This window comes from Limulus polyphemus, unplaced genomic scaffold, assembly GCF_000517525.1.
Source record: "Limulus polyphemus unplaced genomic scaffold, Limulus_polyphemus-2.1.2 Scaffold490, whole genome shotgun sequence".
NCBI lineage: Eukaryota > Metazoa > Arthropoda > Merostomata > Xiphosura > Limulidae > Limulus > Limulus polyphemus.
Genome location: NW_013666100.1, coordinates 336,183 through 354,745, shown reverse-complemented (window position 1 = coordinate 354,745; position 18,563 = coordinate 336,183). Strand labels below are relative to the sequence as shown.

The 18,563-nt window shown below is 32.7% G+C and overlaps 1 protein-coding gene across 3 annotated transcripts in view; it reads left to right on the top strand.

Annotated features, from left to right (window-relative positions):
• Nucleotides 1–7,372, top strand: part of LOC106458597 (slit homolog 1 protein-like) — a 65,202-nt gene extending 57,830 nt beyond the window's left edge. For 2 of the 3 annotated variants that reach the window (XM_022384867.1, XM_022384866.1), the window contains one exon: nt 4,982–7,372. In XM_022384867.1, the coding sequence (XP_022240575.1) occupies nt 5,005–6,549 (1,545 nt within the window). In that variant the 5' untranslated portion in view covers nt 4,982–5,004 and the 3' untranslated portion in view covers nt 6,550–7,372. Of the gene's footprint in view, nt 1–1,881; nt 2,038–4,981 lie in introns of all 3 variants that reach the window. The other variant, XM_022384868.1, reaches the window with a different exon arrangement.
• Nucleotides 7,373–18,563: the final 11,191 nt, after the last annotated feature.

Here is an 18,563-nt window from a genome sequence, read left to right as displayed (position 1 = left end):
TGTTTTTAGTGATTAACAATCAATATGAAGTTGTCAAACTGTCATTTCAATTTTTATTTCATATTTACTCGAGATTACAATAAGTATTTTATCAGTGAGAATGAGCATTGGCTGGCTACTTTATTAGGACTACCATCTAATATCAAGTTGAAAGGTACTCTATTAGGACTATCACCTAACATCAGGTTGAAAGGTACTTTATTAGAACTACCACCTAATATCAGGTTAAAAGGTACTTTATTAGGACTATCATCTAATATCAGGTTGAAAGGCATTTTATTAGGAATATCACCTAATATCAGGTGGAAAGGTACTTTATTAGGACTACCACCTAATATCAGGTTGAAAGGTACTTTATTAGGACTACTACCTAATATCAGGTTGAACGGTACTTTATAAGGACTACCACCTAATATCAGGTTGAAAGGTTAAGCCACTTTTCTCCGAAATACCATCTCTCAGTGTTGAAGAAAAATTTACAAGATGCTTGAACATGTCTTGTTTAATAATAAATGACCTATTCAGCCAAGAGTATAAACAGGAATCAGTTCACTGCTGTCGGAAGAAAGATAAAACGTGACAAATGTGATGTTGGAGCTCGTTACAAAATTGCTCACTTGGATCGAGATCGAGTGATTGTACTGGTTAAAAAGAAATGACAGAAAATACCGTCATGTTCACAAAAACAATTGCTCTATATGCATAAATTTCACAATGTTTTATATTAGTAGAGGTAAAACGTGCTTACATAACGAATCCTAATAAGTATGCTGTTTAAAAATATGTTTATATATTATGGAGGTTATAAAACAACCTTCGATAAAATATATTCTACATCATATGACACAAAAAGTTTGAAAATCGGGGGAAATACAAACGTACGATTCGAGTTTGAAGAGGATCACATCGTGTCGGATGTAGGTTTGTATGTACTGATTAGGCAAAAGTGAAGAGATTACAGCCTAATTTCAATGTATTGTATTCTCAGACCTTACGTATGTATAACATTATACGAGTTAAAATTTCAAATCAATCTAAGGTGCCTAAAAAGTATCTTCTGAAAACCGTTCAATGCAGTAGAGATGATGAGTTAAATCCGACCCTCAAACATTTGAACATGGATGTAGACAAAAGGTTAATGTCAACTTAAGTCAAATCCCGATACTTAGGAAGGGGGATAAATTAACGCCAACCTAAGTATGTAGGTATGTTGATTGACTTCTTTTATCATCACTGTTCTAGAAGCAACACCAATTTTCTAATGGTTTGCTACGCATTTGAAAAGTTCTAAAGTAGATACAACTTCAACATTTTAGTGTTCTGGCGTTAATCCATAACTGTGTTTCTCTAGGGAACTCCCTTATGAATTTTGATGTATTTACATGACAGCATAGTTATATCTACTTAAGTGAGCGACGTGATCTATACTGTGAAGACTTGGTGAAATAAAATGAGCATTCGTCATTTTTATTCAGCCTAATACAATAAATATTGATATCTCGTAAACGACTAATTTTACATCGTATTTTCGACAAACTGAAAATTCTATACAAGTATATAACTAAAAGATCCCGCCCTTTAAAGTTCTTTTTGTTTTGATCATTTGGTGTGATAGTTAGTAAACAGTTTTGTTATGTAACAGTTGTACATGATTAATTGATAAGGTAAGTAGCATGGTGACGCAATAGGTAAATGTAATCCGCTGGTTGTTGGTCATGTAGGATGTTGAGCATCAAAAAACCTTATTTAGACTATAGCAACTTAGCTAAAAACGTACATTGCCTATATACTATAATATATACACTGAAGAGTTTGTATTAAATATAAATGTGAATATACAATTTAAAGAGAAACCCCCTTTGATACCTTGTGTTTGCCAAGTTGTAGTTTGTTCCTCCGTGGACCAGCGGTAAATTTGTGGACTTTTAACACTAAAATCCGGAGTTCGAGTCTTCGCGGTGGATAGAGAGATGAGATACTCCATTCTGTGGCTTTGAGCTGAACAAACAAAATTACGTTGTAATCGCTGATATTCTAGTATGTGCATGTTACAACAATTAATCTAAATATTTTTAGAATTTCACTTATGTTAACTAAATGACAGTTTTATTCTTTCTATAAAATTTGTTGATGCTAGATTCAACTACTATTAACAAATAATTGTCCATTCATTTACCCTGGCATTCACTCCTTAAAAATTATAAAAAGATAATGACAGTTGGGAAATTTGTCCAGTGAAATGATGATTAGATGACACTTTGATCCACTTTCGTGTATTTTCGTCAGGTCTGTGGCTCTTCTACGTGCCGGCAGTTGAATCTGCAAAACCAATTTCCATTATCCCAGAAGAAGGCAGGCCCACCTGTCTAGAGCGCTAGGTTTCTTATGTGTTTTTTTAATACCGCGAAGGATACAGGAACGTCTACATTATGTCTGAGCTAAAGGGTTCGTAGTAACCAGGAGCTTTTACATCCAGCCAAAAAAGATACATCAAAATGTGGATACCAATAACAAATAGCTTCTACAACTAACTTGTTGAATGAGAATGCACAAGCGCCAGTGCATCTAGCCCAAAGTGTTATCATACGACGAGGTAGTAGATGATATGAGAGTTACATGTCTGAGAAATATCTACAGCAAGATGATAATACACAAACTTCCTATGACATTTGATATAACACACTTCAATAGATAAAAGGAAATGTTTGTTTCAGTTACCACAAAGTGTAAGAGTGGTACCAATATCATGTACAAAGTCTAGAACTTGATAATCCTGCAATTTTAGGCAATGATCACTAGTACAAACTCAAAGGACTTATTTACCGAGGAACAGTTCTATATGTCTGACAGGTATTTAGTAGGATCATCCCAATCATGCCTCACACTGCTATCAGTAAAGTAAGTGCACACATTCTTGTGGAGATGCTATACAACACATTCCAGGTCGGTGAGCTTTCTTCAATTGCTCGAAAAGTTAAGGGTGCCGGAAAGGCTCCTATAAAGAAATTTATGTCTTAGTTTTTTGAATTCCACCAAAGATCGAGAAAGATCTTAATTTAAATTACGTAAGACCACTTGTCCAAAAACTGTTTGCGGGTGGCGAGGTTATTTCAATCCTTGTTGCTTATGACACGCATATTTACAATGAAAAGAGCAGTAATTATAGTTTCTATCGTAGAAACTTAACAAGTGCAAACACAGCCTTTGGTGGAGTCCCTGATTGTCCTGGTCACAGATGGACGTATCCCTATAGTCTTGAAGGACCTTCATTCTTGATGGCAAGAACAATTACACCTCCATGCTGTTGCGTGCGATGCCATGAAACGTAGAATAGCGGAGTGACTTCACCAAGGATATTTACTTTTCTAGACTGGGATTTCCATAACTACATAAAATTCCTGTAAGATATGGGCATCAAAACTAGAAACTTGTTTGAACTGGGATTTTGCTGACAAATTTATACACATGACATAGATGGATAAATGACAACACTATGGATTAAATGGAGTGCTACGCAGATTTCCTGAAGCTAAGGTTTGTTTTGAAGAGATACTATGTAATGCACAAATAACATACACTGTTATTTTGATTGTCCATTATGTTGTATGAGCTATATGATAACGTAAATGTTTCCATATATCATCCAGAAACCACGTGTACATTATGAGATTTGTTAATAAATAAATAACATTTCTATATAATAATTTCAGAAAGAATTTACTCTGAGTAACATTAGATTCACACGCATTAGTGTATTTTATATTATTGTTGAATTTCGAGTAAAGCTACGCAAGGGATAGCTATGCTAGCCGTCCATAGTTTAAAGTGGTAGACTAGATGGAAGGCAGCTAGTCAACATTACCCCCCGCCAACTCTTGGTCTACTCTTTTACCAACGCTCCCTCGGCTGAAAGGGCGAGTATGTTTCTTAACAGGACTTGAGCCGGCGACCAGCAACTATCAGCTATATTACTATCTACAAGGATATAGCATGTCATCAGCAGTCCATAAAACCTGTCACTGCATTTGTGCAAAGTTTTATCTAATTCTGAGTTTGTTTATTTTAGGCCCTTACTGACGACAACTGTCTTGCTTAATGAACTACATGCGTGAGTCATTTAATTGGACGGAAAGATGGGACAGGAATTGTAAAAGAAATAAGTTAATTAAAGAAAATGAAATGATAAAAGAAAACAAGAAAAACTTTGAAAACACAAAATAAAATATTTAAATGACTTAGAAAACATTCAATAAAAAAAGAAGTTTCGCAGCTACAGAATGTTCTAAAATTAGGTTGTCATAGGCTTAAGACTATGCACATTTACAGAATATGCTCAAAATATCCCCCTCAACATCAATTCAATACTGAAGGCTTTTAGTCCAGGTCTCGATCGTACGTTTTTTCAATCCTAATTTCCATTATCTAAAAAATACGCAAATTAACATGAAACGTGTTGTACGTTTTCTCAATGTTAGAATACCAACCAACATTTGAGGCATTCTGTCGAATTAACTAGAGAAATTATGTGAAATATTACAAAATCATCAATTAATATAAGGAACTAATTCATCATTTAGATAAAAAAAAAAGAAAATTATAAATAAAGATTTCAAGTCACAATTTAAAATCTACAAGGTCAAAAATAGAGATTTCTTAAACAAAATTAAATAAAGCACCTATTTGCAAATAGTCTTGATCTAGTAAAGTTTATCTTTCAAAACGTATTCGAGTTATTGGGTATCTATCTGGGTTGATTTTCAAGGTTCAGTGACTAAATGACCAATGAGTTATTTAAACAATGAAAAACAAGTAATTTTTCTGTATTTAATCTTTCTGTTGATTTTCAACATGATAACGATTACTTAATCAGAGTTGTTAATCAGCATTACGTTTTATATGTCAAGTAATATATATATTTTGGTTCGTTTTGTTGTTTGAGATAATAAGAGATTAATGAAAAATCCTTTCTTTCTCCTTTTAGACTTTCTACAAACTGAAAATATCATGCAGTGCCTGCGCGGGTCACGAGGGATTATGGTTCTCCTCTTCTATATTGTGTGTTTGTGGACAGAGGTTGCTACTATGTGTCCCATGCGTTGTAATTGTGATGATCAAAGCCTGAGAGTTCTATGTCGTGATGCTAATTTGGATGTGGTCCCCATTACTTTGAACCCGGAACTTCGCGAACTTATCTTAAAGAATAATCACATCAAGGGTATAATGGCTTCCTTCAGTGTATACCATAACTTAAGATATTTAGATGTTTCACACAATCAGTTAGTACGCGTGGGAGAATACAACTTTAAGATTCATGGTCACCTAGAATTTCTTCTCTTGAGCAGCAATATGATATCTTCCATTCAGAACAATTCTTTTGTTGGTCTCGAGCACCTAAAGGTACTACACCTAAATGAAAACTTCCTAGAAGACATACCAGCAAAGATATTTATACATTTACGAAGTTTAGAAACATTGGACCTTTCGCAAAACAGAATTACCGCCATTTCAGAAGACGCGTTTGAAGGACTTCAAAACATTCGAGGCTTGTTTCTAAGAGATAATAAGCTCAACCGTATTCCTTCCGTTGCATTACATAAAATTCCGACATTGTTAAAATTAGATTTTGGACTGAATACGATAAGTGAAGTCCCAAAAGGGGCGTTTACCTTCCTCAGAAAACTCGAAGAACTATCTTTAGATGGATGTGGGCTTCGAAAAATTCACTCTGGAGGTTTTCAGCGATTAAACTCGGTTATTGTTCTTAATCTTCACGATAATGAACTTAAAGAGATTCCTACTTTAGCATTATATAATGTCCGTCGTTTAGAAGAGCTTAATATAGGCCAAAACAGTTTTCAAGAACTTAAGCCACGCTCTTTTCGAAAACTTAAGAATTTAAAAATCATTAAAATAAACGGCTCTCCAGAACTTACCAGCATACGTAAAGATGTTTTTCTTGATAATAATAATTTACAGAAACTTTTTATAACTCACAATAAAAACTTAAATCATATTGAATCAAAATCCTTTGATGGGCTTCCCAACCTAAGATATGTAAGTCTTCGCGGAAACGCCTTCACAACTTTCGATTATGACTTACTTCCTTGGGATGAGCTGACTGTGTTAGACGTCAGAGACAACCCGTTGTCTTGCAGCTGTAAGATATTGTGGTTGTGGAAGTTATTAATAAACAAAAATATTTCATCAGAGGCTCCCAGTAACATTGCGGAAGTTCATTGTTTAAACCCCCCTAGATTAAAAAATATGTTGTTGGCAAAAGTTACAGAAGAACAACTTGGGTGTTACATAGAGAATAGGAGACAACAGATGATTGTTGGTATAATTGTAGCTGCTATTATAGCAACTGGTGTCTTCGTTTTTCTGGGTTTTCGTTATAGAGAGAAGGTTGTTGTGGCCATAATGAATAAGTGGACCACTAGAAGGAAAGAACCGCATTACCAGAAAACAACCTGCATGGAGGACGAAATCGCAGTATTACAAACAACTTCTGAGCAGTCTCTCAAAATGACACCAGTCACAGAGTTGTAACTTCAGTAGAAAAATACCTCGGATAAACTAAAGCCCTTGCAGCAGTTCACAGCCTGCAAGTTTTTTGACGTCACATCTTCTTCTGTGTTGATATAATAGCACACTTTAACAGATTTGATGCTTTCTTGGGTAACACTGGATGTAGTGTTTTGTATTTTATTCTCAAGGATAACGTCATAACTAATTGTGTGTTGTATAAGGTTATGAACAATTAAGCTTTCGAAAGAAATGATTCGATAGCTATTAACATTTTTATTATAAAAAGTAACTTATGGAAAAAAATACTCCAGACAACAGAGTTTGTTTAATTAGTTCTCTATTTCTATATTAGTAAATACTGTGGATAAATTTAAAATGGTGTTTATTCACTATAAAAACAATGATCACTCAATCCTGCTACGACTGAAACGATGTTTCTTATTGTGAATAGATATGGTCATTAGGTATCGTAACCGTGTTTAAACCCCCAGATGAAATAACTTGTGATCAAACTGTTAATGCATTCTGAAAAAAAAATGTTTTTTCGATGTTGGTTAGACGGTCTAATAAGACTACAATAATCTGAAGTAAACGATTGGTCCTATGAAATATAACGTTTGTGAAGCCTATCACTGTAATGTTTATATTATGTTTTAAGGTTAATTATTTACACATGAAAAGCAGATATAGTAATATTTTTCCCTTATTTTAGATACCATTTACTAAAGTAATAGTTTGGATGTATAAAAGTATGTTTAGCTTTTGGTATATTTTTTCGTCTCTATAAAAAGTATGTACGAGTTCTACTGAAAAAGATCCTATATATAGATAAAAATAAAACTAATGTGTTTTACCAGAGAAAATTTCACTTTCTTGTTGTTTCTCCTTTATTACAACATTTACGTGGTTCCTACATTTTCCTTTACTACACGTTCAAATTCTAGTTACTTTACCTTTCACTACAAGTTTTACGTTTGTGTTACTTTTTATACTACCAGTCTTATGTCTTTGTTCCTTTTAATTACAATATTAGTTTTACGTTCTTGTTCTTTGTAGTAAACGATAAAGGATTTTCAATGTTTTTGTTATTTCTTTTTACTATAACTTCCTCGCTCTTGTTACTCTCCTTTCTACTGATTATTATTGGTACATTTTATTGAACATTTCTTTATCATTACAAGTTATTTAACGCATTTTATTTGAACGTGTTTCATCTACAAAAACATGCCTGTCTGAAAGATATTAGGCACATAACTCTTTAAGGATTTGTTATTAGATAGTGCAAGTTAAGTAAGAAGTTCTAAATATTATGAAATATTTCAATTTAAATTATGAAATAATTAAATGTATAAAATCTCACTGATCTTGTTAAGCATTATTTTTAATGTCATTATTATAAAAACATCATTACTGCTTATGTTTGAACGCAAAGATATACCACGCGTTTTATCTTTTATAACGCAAAAGTGAACTAAAACTTGTAACTCCGAACCCTTTTAATTATAGGAATTTAAGGTAATGCTGATACCTTGTATGAATGACACCCTAGTTACGAAAACAACGCTGAAGCCTTGTAGATTTGATATTATAGTTACAAAAGTAACGCTGAATCATTGTAGTGTTGACGCCCTAGTTACAAATATAACGCTGAAACCTTGTAGTGTTGACGTCCTAGTTACAAGAATAACGCTGAAGCCTTGTAGGGATGACACCCTAGTTACAAAAATAACGCTGAAGAATTGTAGTGTTGACGCCCTAGTTACAAAGATAACGATGAAGCCTTGTAGTGTTGACGCCTAAGTTACAGAGGTAACGCTGAAGCCTTGTAGGGTTGACACCCTAGTTACAAAAGTAACACTGAAGCCTTGTAGAGTTGACACCCTAGTTACAAAGGTAACGCTGAAGCCTTGTAGTATTGACGCCCTAGTTACAAACGTAACGCTGAAGCCTTGCAGTGTTGACGCCCTAACTACAAAGCTAAAGCTGAAGTGTCGTAGTGTTGACCTCATAGTTACAAACGTAGCGTAATTAACGTTGGAGAAGTAAAAAAAAAAGGTGAAGAAAACTAATTTGTTTAACTTTTCAAATGCACTCAATAAAAATGGGTTTTTGATTGGCGGTACTACAGAAAACTCTTTATGTTACTCAACCTGTGAAGTTGATATTGATAAAATACAGAGGTAAAAATATCCTAAAAACATTTCGTGTAATACAGAACATCAAAGTTACAAAATTCCTTAATCTAGCAAAGTGGTTTAGATGTGCACGTAGGTCAATGTGTAAGCTTTAAAAAATCATGTTCGATGTTCTACTTACCCACAATATTCTGGCTAAGACCTAAAAAGGCTTTCAATAGTAATTTTTTCAAACAATTTTAAAGTAGGCCAAATTGAATTTTCCAATTTTAAACGCATATGAATAAACAACAAGTATATAATTACCGCATAACTATACAACAAAAGTGACATTTTAAATTAATTGGAAACCTATATAACAAAATAATGACACAAAGCAGGTGAACCACATGCTCAGGCACGCTGACACGTACCGTATTTACCACCGGTATCTTTTTGGAATTAAAACAGAATTAAGAAATAATGAATTGAACTGTTACAGCTATTTTGTTTTAACTAGTGTGCAGTAATTAACAAAATAAGTTCGTGAAGGCTTAATTAACATTCGTGAGTATAATAAAGGAAGTACTTTATCTCAGTTTAGTCGCAATCCCACCTACGATTACTTTCATCTTCACTTGCTATGCAATAATCAGTTTATACAATTCTCTAGGGTCGCACTGCTAATATTGTACTGTGGCTAAAATTGAAGACTAACTCTTAAAGTCTCAAGAGTGTTTGAACGCTAGAACAGGTTTTAATGAGAAGTTGGAATTGGAATTTTCAACTTGAATGGTACTTTATACATATATAGACGGCAAGGACAAGGAACTCTTAAGATTCAGATGTAGCTGGTCATCATTGTGAGCTACTGACCAAAGAGCATGCAACAAGTTTGAATCACTCGCGCTGAAAGGGCTTTCTTCATTCGGCTCTTTGGGCGAAATATGAAATTAACTGTCCCTTTTATAATACGCCTCAAACTGCAACTGCCGGTTGTGTGTTCAGTGCCAACACTTCTTGAACCTGGGATCCTTTGATCCTCAGCCCAATAAGCTAACCACTCGGCTCCCCAACCCTGCCCCACTGATTTTTTATGATCTGACTTACTGAGTTCACTAAAACTTTCCTCTGGATTCCTAAAATGTAAACCATGCTATCATAAAAACATATGGTCTAAAATGTTTCTCTAGGAACTCTGTAAGATTTCAGACTATATTAACGTTATTAGGATAGACACAATCAAATGTTTACTTTAACCACAAGCCACAGTTATTACTCAGTAATACATTGCATTACAAAACTACATATAGTTTTTGGTTTACTTATTGATAAGCACAAAGCTATACAGTAGGATATCTGTGCTGTGCTCAACGCTGGTATCGTAACTCTTGTCTTATCGTGGTAAACTCTCAAATTTACGGACTTACACCGCTAGAAACCTGGTTTCGATACCCGTGGTGGGCAGAGCACAGATAGACCATTGCGTAGCTTTGTGCTTAACTTCAAACAAAGAAAAAAAAGTTACGCTGGTACTTATTTGTGAGTGACGGGAAATGTCTGTTCTAAATATTAGCCTCTGAAAGACAATGGAGAAGGATAAACAATAATTGTAGTATCTATTTAATGATTTATTATCAATGATGTCCAATTTAGAAACAATGAAATTTAACTAGTAAACATTATCACTTTTGGAGTCAACACCTGAATTTTATTGATAGTCAAAAATAATTATATTTTAAACTGTATTGTAAGTGAAGTTTTAGTAAACAGGCTTTATCAATATATGAAGAAAGCTAAATATAAAAATGCATGTTTATTAGTCTCTGTTCTCATTTGGATCAACACTTCTAATTCCCGTTTCCCAGTCTTCGTTTGGATGTTATGCACAAGTACTAATTAATGCAGATAGTTGCTAAATGCTTCTGCAACTAAGTGTCCTCTTAAAGCTAAATCCGGGGATTGGGAAGGATTTCACCATATACGTATAATTATTGCGATTACCTGTTTTATACGACTAATTTTCAGGTTTCCAAGTTTATCATTTAAAAGATTATTTATACTTGGAAGTAAATAATAATTCTATGGAATATGAGCTAAGAAATGGCGAAGCAATATTCCTTTTTAGGTAATAACTGAAATGAAGTATCATGTATCTATAAATATCGTACTCTTCATAATACAGAGTTACCGAAAGATAAACGCATAACAGCTATTCAGCAGCAAACTAGAACATATTGAGTGCATTACAAACATCATACATGAAATACGTGTCAAATCTTTAAAATAGTTTCAAGATTGGTCTTGTATGTGCAATCTTGCAATGTCTATGTTTAATAGTAAATGTTATTCATATATATATATATATATATATATATATTCGGATGTTGGTGTACTTTGGTGACAGATTTTCTTGTAGGCAGATTTTGTTAAACAAGACCGATGTCTGTAGGTTTACGTTCTTCTTAGAATTCTTGTATAGCTTTCAAATGAATTGAAACAAAAAACTTATAAAAATATATCTCTTAAATATATTGTTAACTGATTAATCAGTAAATAAGATGGTTATTTATTTATATTTGGGTAAACTATACAACCTTGTTTGTTTATAATTAAGCACAAAGCTACACAATGGACTAACTGTGCTCTGCCCACCACGGGTATCGAAACCCGGATTCTAGCGTTGTAAGTCCGCAGACATACCGCTATGCCACTGAGGGGGGGGTCGAAAAAACTATAAAATAGTGAAAGATAAGAATAGTCGTTATTCTTACTAAAAAAACTTTTTTTACGCAAATATAAACATCACAATCACAAACGAAAAAAAGTATTTCTACCAAAAAAAAATACTCTTACAAGAAAATATAATATCAAAACTATAAAATAAGGGAAAAAATCATTTTATATACTTTTGAAATACACTCTATTTTTCCGAACGTTTTTCTATTAAACAAAATAAGCATCTTTAATTAATATTACATTTCCTATAAGAGACCAAGAATGACATATAACAGCCATTCTTCAAGAGCATATTAAGACTTGATCAACCTAGTCTCATAGTTCCAAAACTGACTTACCAACGAGTTTAACATCTTTTTATATGGAAGTTTTCAATAAATAATTACAAAGAAAAAAAGAAATATTTCATTGACATTTTTCGCCGAACTTAAAAGAGAATACGCTCAGTATAAACATTTGAAAAATAAATACGTTGATAATACGAAATTGATTACCCATTAATAAAAAAGAAACCTTTTCCCATGCCTAGTTATTTATTCTTAATATCGACTTATTATATGCGATGTTAATCGAAACTATGATTAGGTGGTTCTCTTTTGTATTATAATATAAAAGCTTGAAATAGTTTTGGATATTTCCAACAAAGAAAACAAAGGGTTGTAAGAACCGAAGCCACACGTATTAGAAGTGATGATGGAAATATATACGGAGAATCAGAAACAACGGATAATGGCAACTAGCTGGAGTATTTCCTGAAGGTACAAAAGTTATCACAGAAAAAAGTGAGTTAGTGGTATAAAGCAGCATTACGTTCTATGTGAGCTGTTTGTTCACAAAGATAATTAAATCTTCTTTTCATGCTGCCACATAGTTTGTCAATAAAAAACTGTTCAAAACTTCCTGTATTATTTTCTTCAATTCAGTCAAGCTGTTATCTTTTGACCTCCTCACTATTTACATAAGCTCATACAGCTTTAATGATATTCAGAACTGGATGTTGTATAGCCAAGTTATGGTTGTAAGAGTTCCATTAGCTTTTTCACCGTCAGTATTATGTTTTTCCTTCTTTTCTTTTATGAAGACACACTAAGTATGATATATCTATATTTAATATTTTCTATCATATAACTATGTTATAATATAATTATCATTTTGTAATGTTAGGTCAGTATATGGTTATAGGATTAACCTATATATTTTTTTTCCTTAGCTGGTCAAGTCTCATAAGATTAGGGGAAGGCATTGCTAACACAGTGACGGCACCAGTTTTTACAAGGCATTGTTAACACAGTGACGGTACCAGTTCTTACAAGGTATTAGTAGCAGTGACGGCACCAGTCTCCTAAAGGCATTACTAACAGTGACGGCATCAGTTCTTACAATGTATTACTAACAGTGACAACACAAGTTATTACAATGTATTACTAACAGTGACGACACCAGTTATTACAATGTATTACTAACAGTGACGACACCAGTTATTACAAGGTATTACTAACAGTGACGGTACCAATTCTTACAAGGTATTGCTAACAGTAACGGTACCAGTACTTACAAGGTATTACTAGCAATGACGGCACCAGTTCTTACAAGGAATTACTAACAGTGACGGCACCAGTTCTTACAAGGTATTACTAACAATGACGGCACCAGTTCTTACAAGGTATTACTAACAGTGACGGCACCAGTTCTTACAAGGTATTACTAACAGTGACGGCACCAATTCTTACAAGGTATTGCTAACAGTAACGGTACCAGTACTTACAAGGTATTACTAACAATGACGGCACCAGTTCTTACAAGGTATTACTAACAGTGACGGCACCAGTTCTTACAATGTATTACTAACAGTGACAACACCAGTTATTACAATGTATTACTAACAGTGACGACACCAGTTATTACAATGTATTACTAACAGTGACGATACCAGTTATTACAAGGTATTACTAACAGTGACGGCACCAATTCTTACAAGGTATTACTAACAGTGACGGCACCAGTTCTTACAAGTTATTTCTAACAGTGACGGCACCAGTTCTTACAAGGTATTACTAACAGTGACGACACCAAAAACAAAGGAAATATACTAAAAGTTGGTATTTGGAACATTTGTCGATGACATACCTATTATAAAAAAGCTAGTAAATGATGCTTAAATTAACATAAAACAACAATTAAGGAATAAACAGATGAAACAATACAACGTGTATTACACTTTAATAACATATTAATAACATGGTAGTTTTAATTATTGTGTCAACGAAAACAATAGGGACAAATAATTTTATCACATTTGTTATTCATTCTCATAGATAGATATGAATAACTTGTATTTTTAAGTTTGATGACTCTCCACCAAACTATATCAGATCATGTTTCCTAAAAGAAAATATAGAACACTGTTATCTAAAACTCCTTGGTATCTCCGCTTGCTAGAACTATAATGATAATGCTAGCGTACTTCCCCAAAGAGATAGTACTATAACCATTTTTTCTATATATACTGCCTGTTATCTTGCTCTCAACTACATATTCAACTTTACAGGTTCAGCTGCTAGCGGTAGAAGACATATTTATCAAAAAAGTCAATCTCGTTTGTTAGTTGATTTCGTTTTTTGAGTTATGGGTTTCATATGTTTAGCAGAGCACGTTCCCCCTTTTTTAATCTTCGTGGTTGAAAGAACCATGAAAAAACCAAAACAATAAAAACAAACAAAAGAAAAGTAATCACCCTATACTTTGTTTTCTTGCAATTTCTTCTTTAAATTTTGCCTTCGTTTCTTATTCTCTAAGTTCAAGCTGATACATGGTTCTTCATTTATTACATGCTATTAGTACGCTATACTGATATATTGAGACCACGGCTATTTGGTGTTTTTCTTCAAAGTTGCAGCTTGTTTAAGAAATTGCAATTATTTAATAGTTTTTGAAAAATCAAATGAACCGATTTTCTGAATGATCTTATATACTGACAGCTGGATCTTATTTAACCTATGTAAAATTATATGTAAAATTAATTTTGATAAAGAAGCCTTGTCACACAAGTGACATTCTTGAAGCAAACCCTGATGTTTATAGACTTGACATAAAGTGTTAGTTTACTATATACTTAGAACTGAAGTTTAGTACTAATAACTGAACAGTACTTTAAAACCAGTATTTTCTTTAAAGCTCAGCCGTAGCAATACTGAAATTAATCTCTGTAAGTTTAAACTAATGAAAAATGAGTTAAGCACAGTTATTTTGATTTGTTATCACTGCATTATATATGTTTATTCCAAAAAATAATGATTGTTCAGGAGCCATCTGACAAATACACTTTTTAAATGCTTTATGAGATGAAATATTCTTTTGTTGCAATGCAACAATAGGCTCATTACTTTGCAACTAAGGAATGTATTGTAATTACTAGATGCAACAATAGTTTCATCACTTTGCAACTAAGGAGCGTATTGTAATTACTAGATGCAACAATAGTTTCATTACTTTGCAACTAAGGAATGTATTGTAATTACTAGATGCAACAATAGTTTCATCACTTTGCAACTAAGGAATGTATTGTAATTACTAGATGCAACAATAGTTTCATCACTTTGCAACTAAGGAACGTATTGTAATTACTAGATGCAACAATAGTTTCATTACTTTGCAACTGAGGAATGTATTGTAATTACTAGATGCAACAATAGTTTCATCACTTTGCATCTGAGAAATGTATTGTAATTACTAGATGCAACAATAGTTTCATCACTTTGCAACTAAGGAACGTATTGTAATTACTAGATGCAACAATAGTTTCATTACTTTGCAACTGAGGAATGTATTGTAATTACTAGATGCAACAATAGTTTCATCACTTTGCAACTGAGAAATGTATTGTAATTACTAGATGCATCAACCATGGTTCGGTAACTTAATATGTTTGTGCGTTCTGTTGGTTGGCTGTCAGATTTTAGCTTTTAGATAATTTTAACAAATACGTAAGCATAACTCTGTTAATAAGTAAAATTACAGTTCAGAATTATAACGAAAGAAAGTTTTTTTTTCTTTCTGTAACAATCCACATTACATTTATAACATTTATTTCGATTTAGTTATATAAGAATAATATATTACCGTAATTTTAATGAATTAAACTCGATGAGTTGAAAGTGTTATAAACCTTATGAAAAATAAAGATTCATTTTTTTAGGAAATTAATCAGAAACATAAAGTCATAAGAATATTGTTTACTTCATGACAAACCTAAGAACAAAACCTAATAAATTTGAAAAGAAGGATTATCAGAACAATTATCACTTATTACACTTAGAAGTTTCATAAATTGGAAATTAAGAGCATTTCAGCAGAATAAGAATAAATAACTTTAAGAATAGCATTTGAAATTTCACGAATTAATACAGCCAGTTACTGAATGAAATGTGTAGAAATCAGTTTGAAATAACAGTAAGTTTTAAAGAGTTGTATTATAGAATAGGTTAAAAGTTAAGGAATTTGAAAAATAAAAGAAATGGTTCACTAAAAGGGAAGTTGACAATTAAAATACAGACAAAGGACGTTACCAACTCAGGATAGAAAAGTAGGAATAAACGGATTTCTCGAACAGAAGATTTAGTAGAAATCCGCTTCTTCAGATATATGACAGAATACATGTTGAAAACTGGAAATAAACTCGGAATTCTCCAAAAGTAGCAAAATGCAAAATTGATCTATTTAGAAATAATAGCAAATCTATATTTCTATAACTACTAACAAAATAGTCTTAGATAAAAGAAAATAAAAATCAGAAACAATATACAATTTAATGTGAACACCTATAAAGTATCTAAAAAGTAGCAAATTTTTTAAGAAAGGAAATACATTTACTGAAAGGAAAGTTTAACGATTTTTCTGAATTTTTAACCTTAATGAAAAATTATATTATATAGCATTAACGTTTTTAATGGTGTTTTAAACGTATTTTAATTGTAATGATTAACATTTTATGATGAACCGTTTTACAAATTAGAAGATTATTTTCTGCACCTTAAATTATTTCTACATTAATTTGTAATTTTAATATTCTTGAACTTTATTTTTCCCAAATATATCTAAAGAATTTCACTGTTAAAACACATCTAATCACAAAAATAGTGCCACTCACAACATCCTTTGTGAATGCGGCCTTCAATGTGGTAGATAAATAAAGTGATGAGCGAGAGACAGGATTTATAAGTATAATAGATATACAAGACGTTTTAATATCGGTCTGTCTGCAATAGCCCAACAATGTCAGAGGGGAAGGTAATAAATAAATCAGAATAACACTAAAATAATGAAAGAAAATAAAGATACTACATTCTACTAACTGATAACACATTCAGTCAGCTAAGCGTATAAGTCAGCGAAACCTCAATACCACTCTCAAAACTATCCAAATAAGTAGTTGATTCAAATCCTATTGAGGCAAAAACCCTGACCATATTTACTTACTATAGTCGGAGTATTTTGGACGTTTCATTGTGAGGATATTTAATGTAACTTGATGTGTTAAAATTAACACAAAATAAAGGCAAAACACATCTAGCAGATCCTCTTGTAACCTTAAAGTGCACTATCAGCTACAGTATCATTACAGATGAATAAGTTGAAGTTGTGCAAACTGTGGAGGATTGCGTACACATCTTCGTGTCAGATCTTTATGAAATTATTCTTTTCTAAATGTAATTATTGCTAGTTTCTCTGTAATAACTACATTAAGGATACAGCAAGGGCCGTCTTTAAATCGTGGTATTAATTTACGGGGCATGCAATTACATAATAATAGTATGTTTTCTTTGTTTTAACAAAACGCACACTTAGTTAACATATAAATGTTCTAGATGTACTAAATAAATACTTTGTTATTGTGAAAAGAGTAGTATATGGTTGCATATAGCTCTTAATACAACTACATAGTACTATTCTTAGAAGTCACAAAAATCGTGCTTATCTACTGAGTGCACCTTTTCATCATACATGATCACTTTAGTGAAGATATGTTTAGTATTGTACGCAAGTGCTATATAACACTGGAGCAGAGGAAGTCAAAATATAGGCACTATAGTTTATATCGTCTCATATTTTGTGAAGAAATACTACTTCTTTGGGGATAGAGTGAGTATTGTGAAACCAAAACTTACTCAGGTATTCTTATCTCTAGTTGAAAAGCTCCTTATATCCAATGTAAAGATATACTCAACGTATAATATTTCTACGCTAAAATCGAACAAAAATATCATGATAAATCCGGCAGATAAATGTCATTCTTAACAAAGATGATTACAGTATATAGCTGAAGCTAACCGTCAACTACAGGATATTAATATCTACAAGAAACTCTCACATGATCCTACAACTCACTTTATTAAGACCATAACTGATAAGTTTAAATAACTTCTCCAAAACAATAAAATTAACAAAGAGACCTTTCAGTATTTGATACCCAGACAAGTTTATCTAGGTAGATTTTATCTCTTATCGACAATACACAAACCAAACAATCCTGGCCGACACATAATTCCTAACACAAACATGGCTACTAAAAAGCTGTCCGCTTTTGTTGAACAACATATAAAATTTATAGGAATCACATTATGCTAATATAATAATAGGTAGGCAAACAACGATTTATAAACATAAGGACAAGTTTTATTAATGGTGGAATATACTGCGTGTTTTGACAGGACGTTGGTCTCTCTTCTTCAGGTATGATCAGTACTCTGTCCGTCCGATCCATGCTAATTATTTAGGTTAAAATATCTTCAGGACTTTGATCTGTCTTCTTCAGGTATGACCAGTACTCTGTCCGTCCGATCCATGGTAGCTATTTAGGTTAAAATATCTTCAGGACTTTGGTCTCTCTTCTTCAGATATGATCAGTACTCCGTCCGTCCGATCCATGGTAGTTATTTAGATTAAAATATCTTCAGGACTTTGGTCTGTCTTCTTCAGGTATGATCAGTACTCCGTCCGATCCATGGTAGTTATTTAGATTAAAATAAATTCAGGACTTTGGTCTGTCTTCTTCAGGTATGATCAGTACTCCGTCCGATCCATGGTAGTTATTTAGATTAAAATAAATTCAGGACTTTGGTCTGTCTTCTTCAGGTATGATCAGTACTCCGTCCGATCCATGGTAGTTATTTAGATTAAAATAAA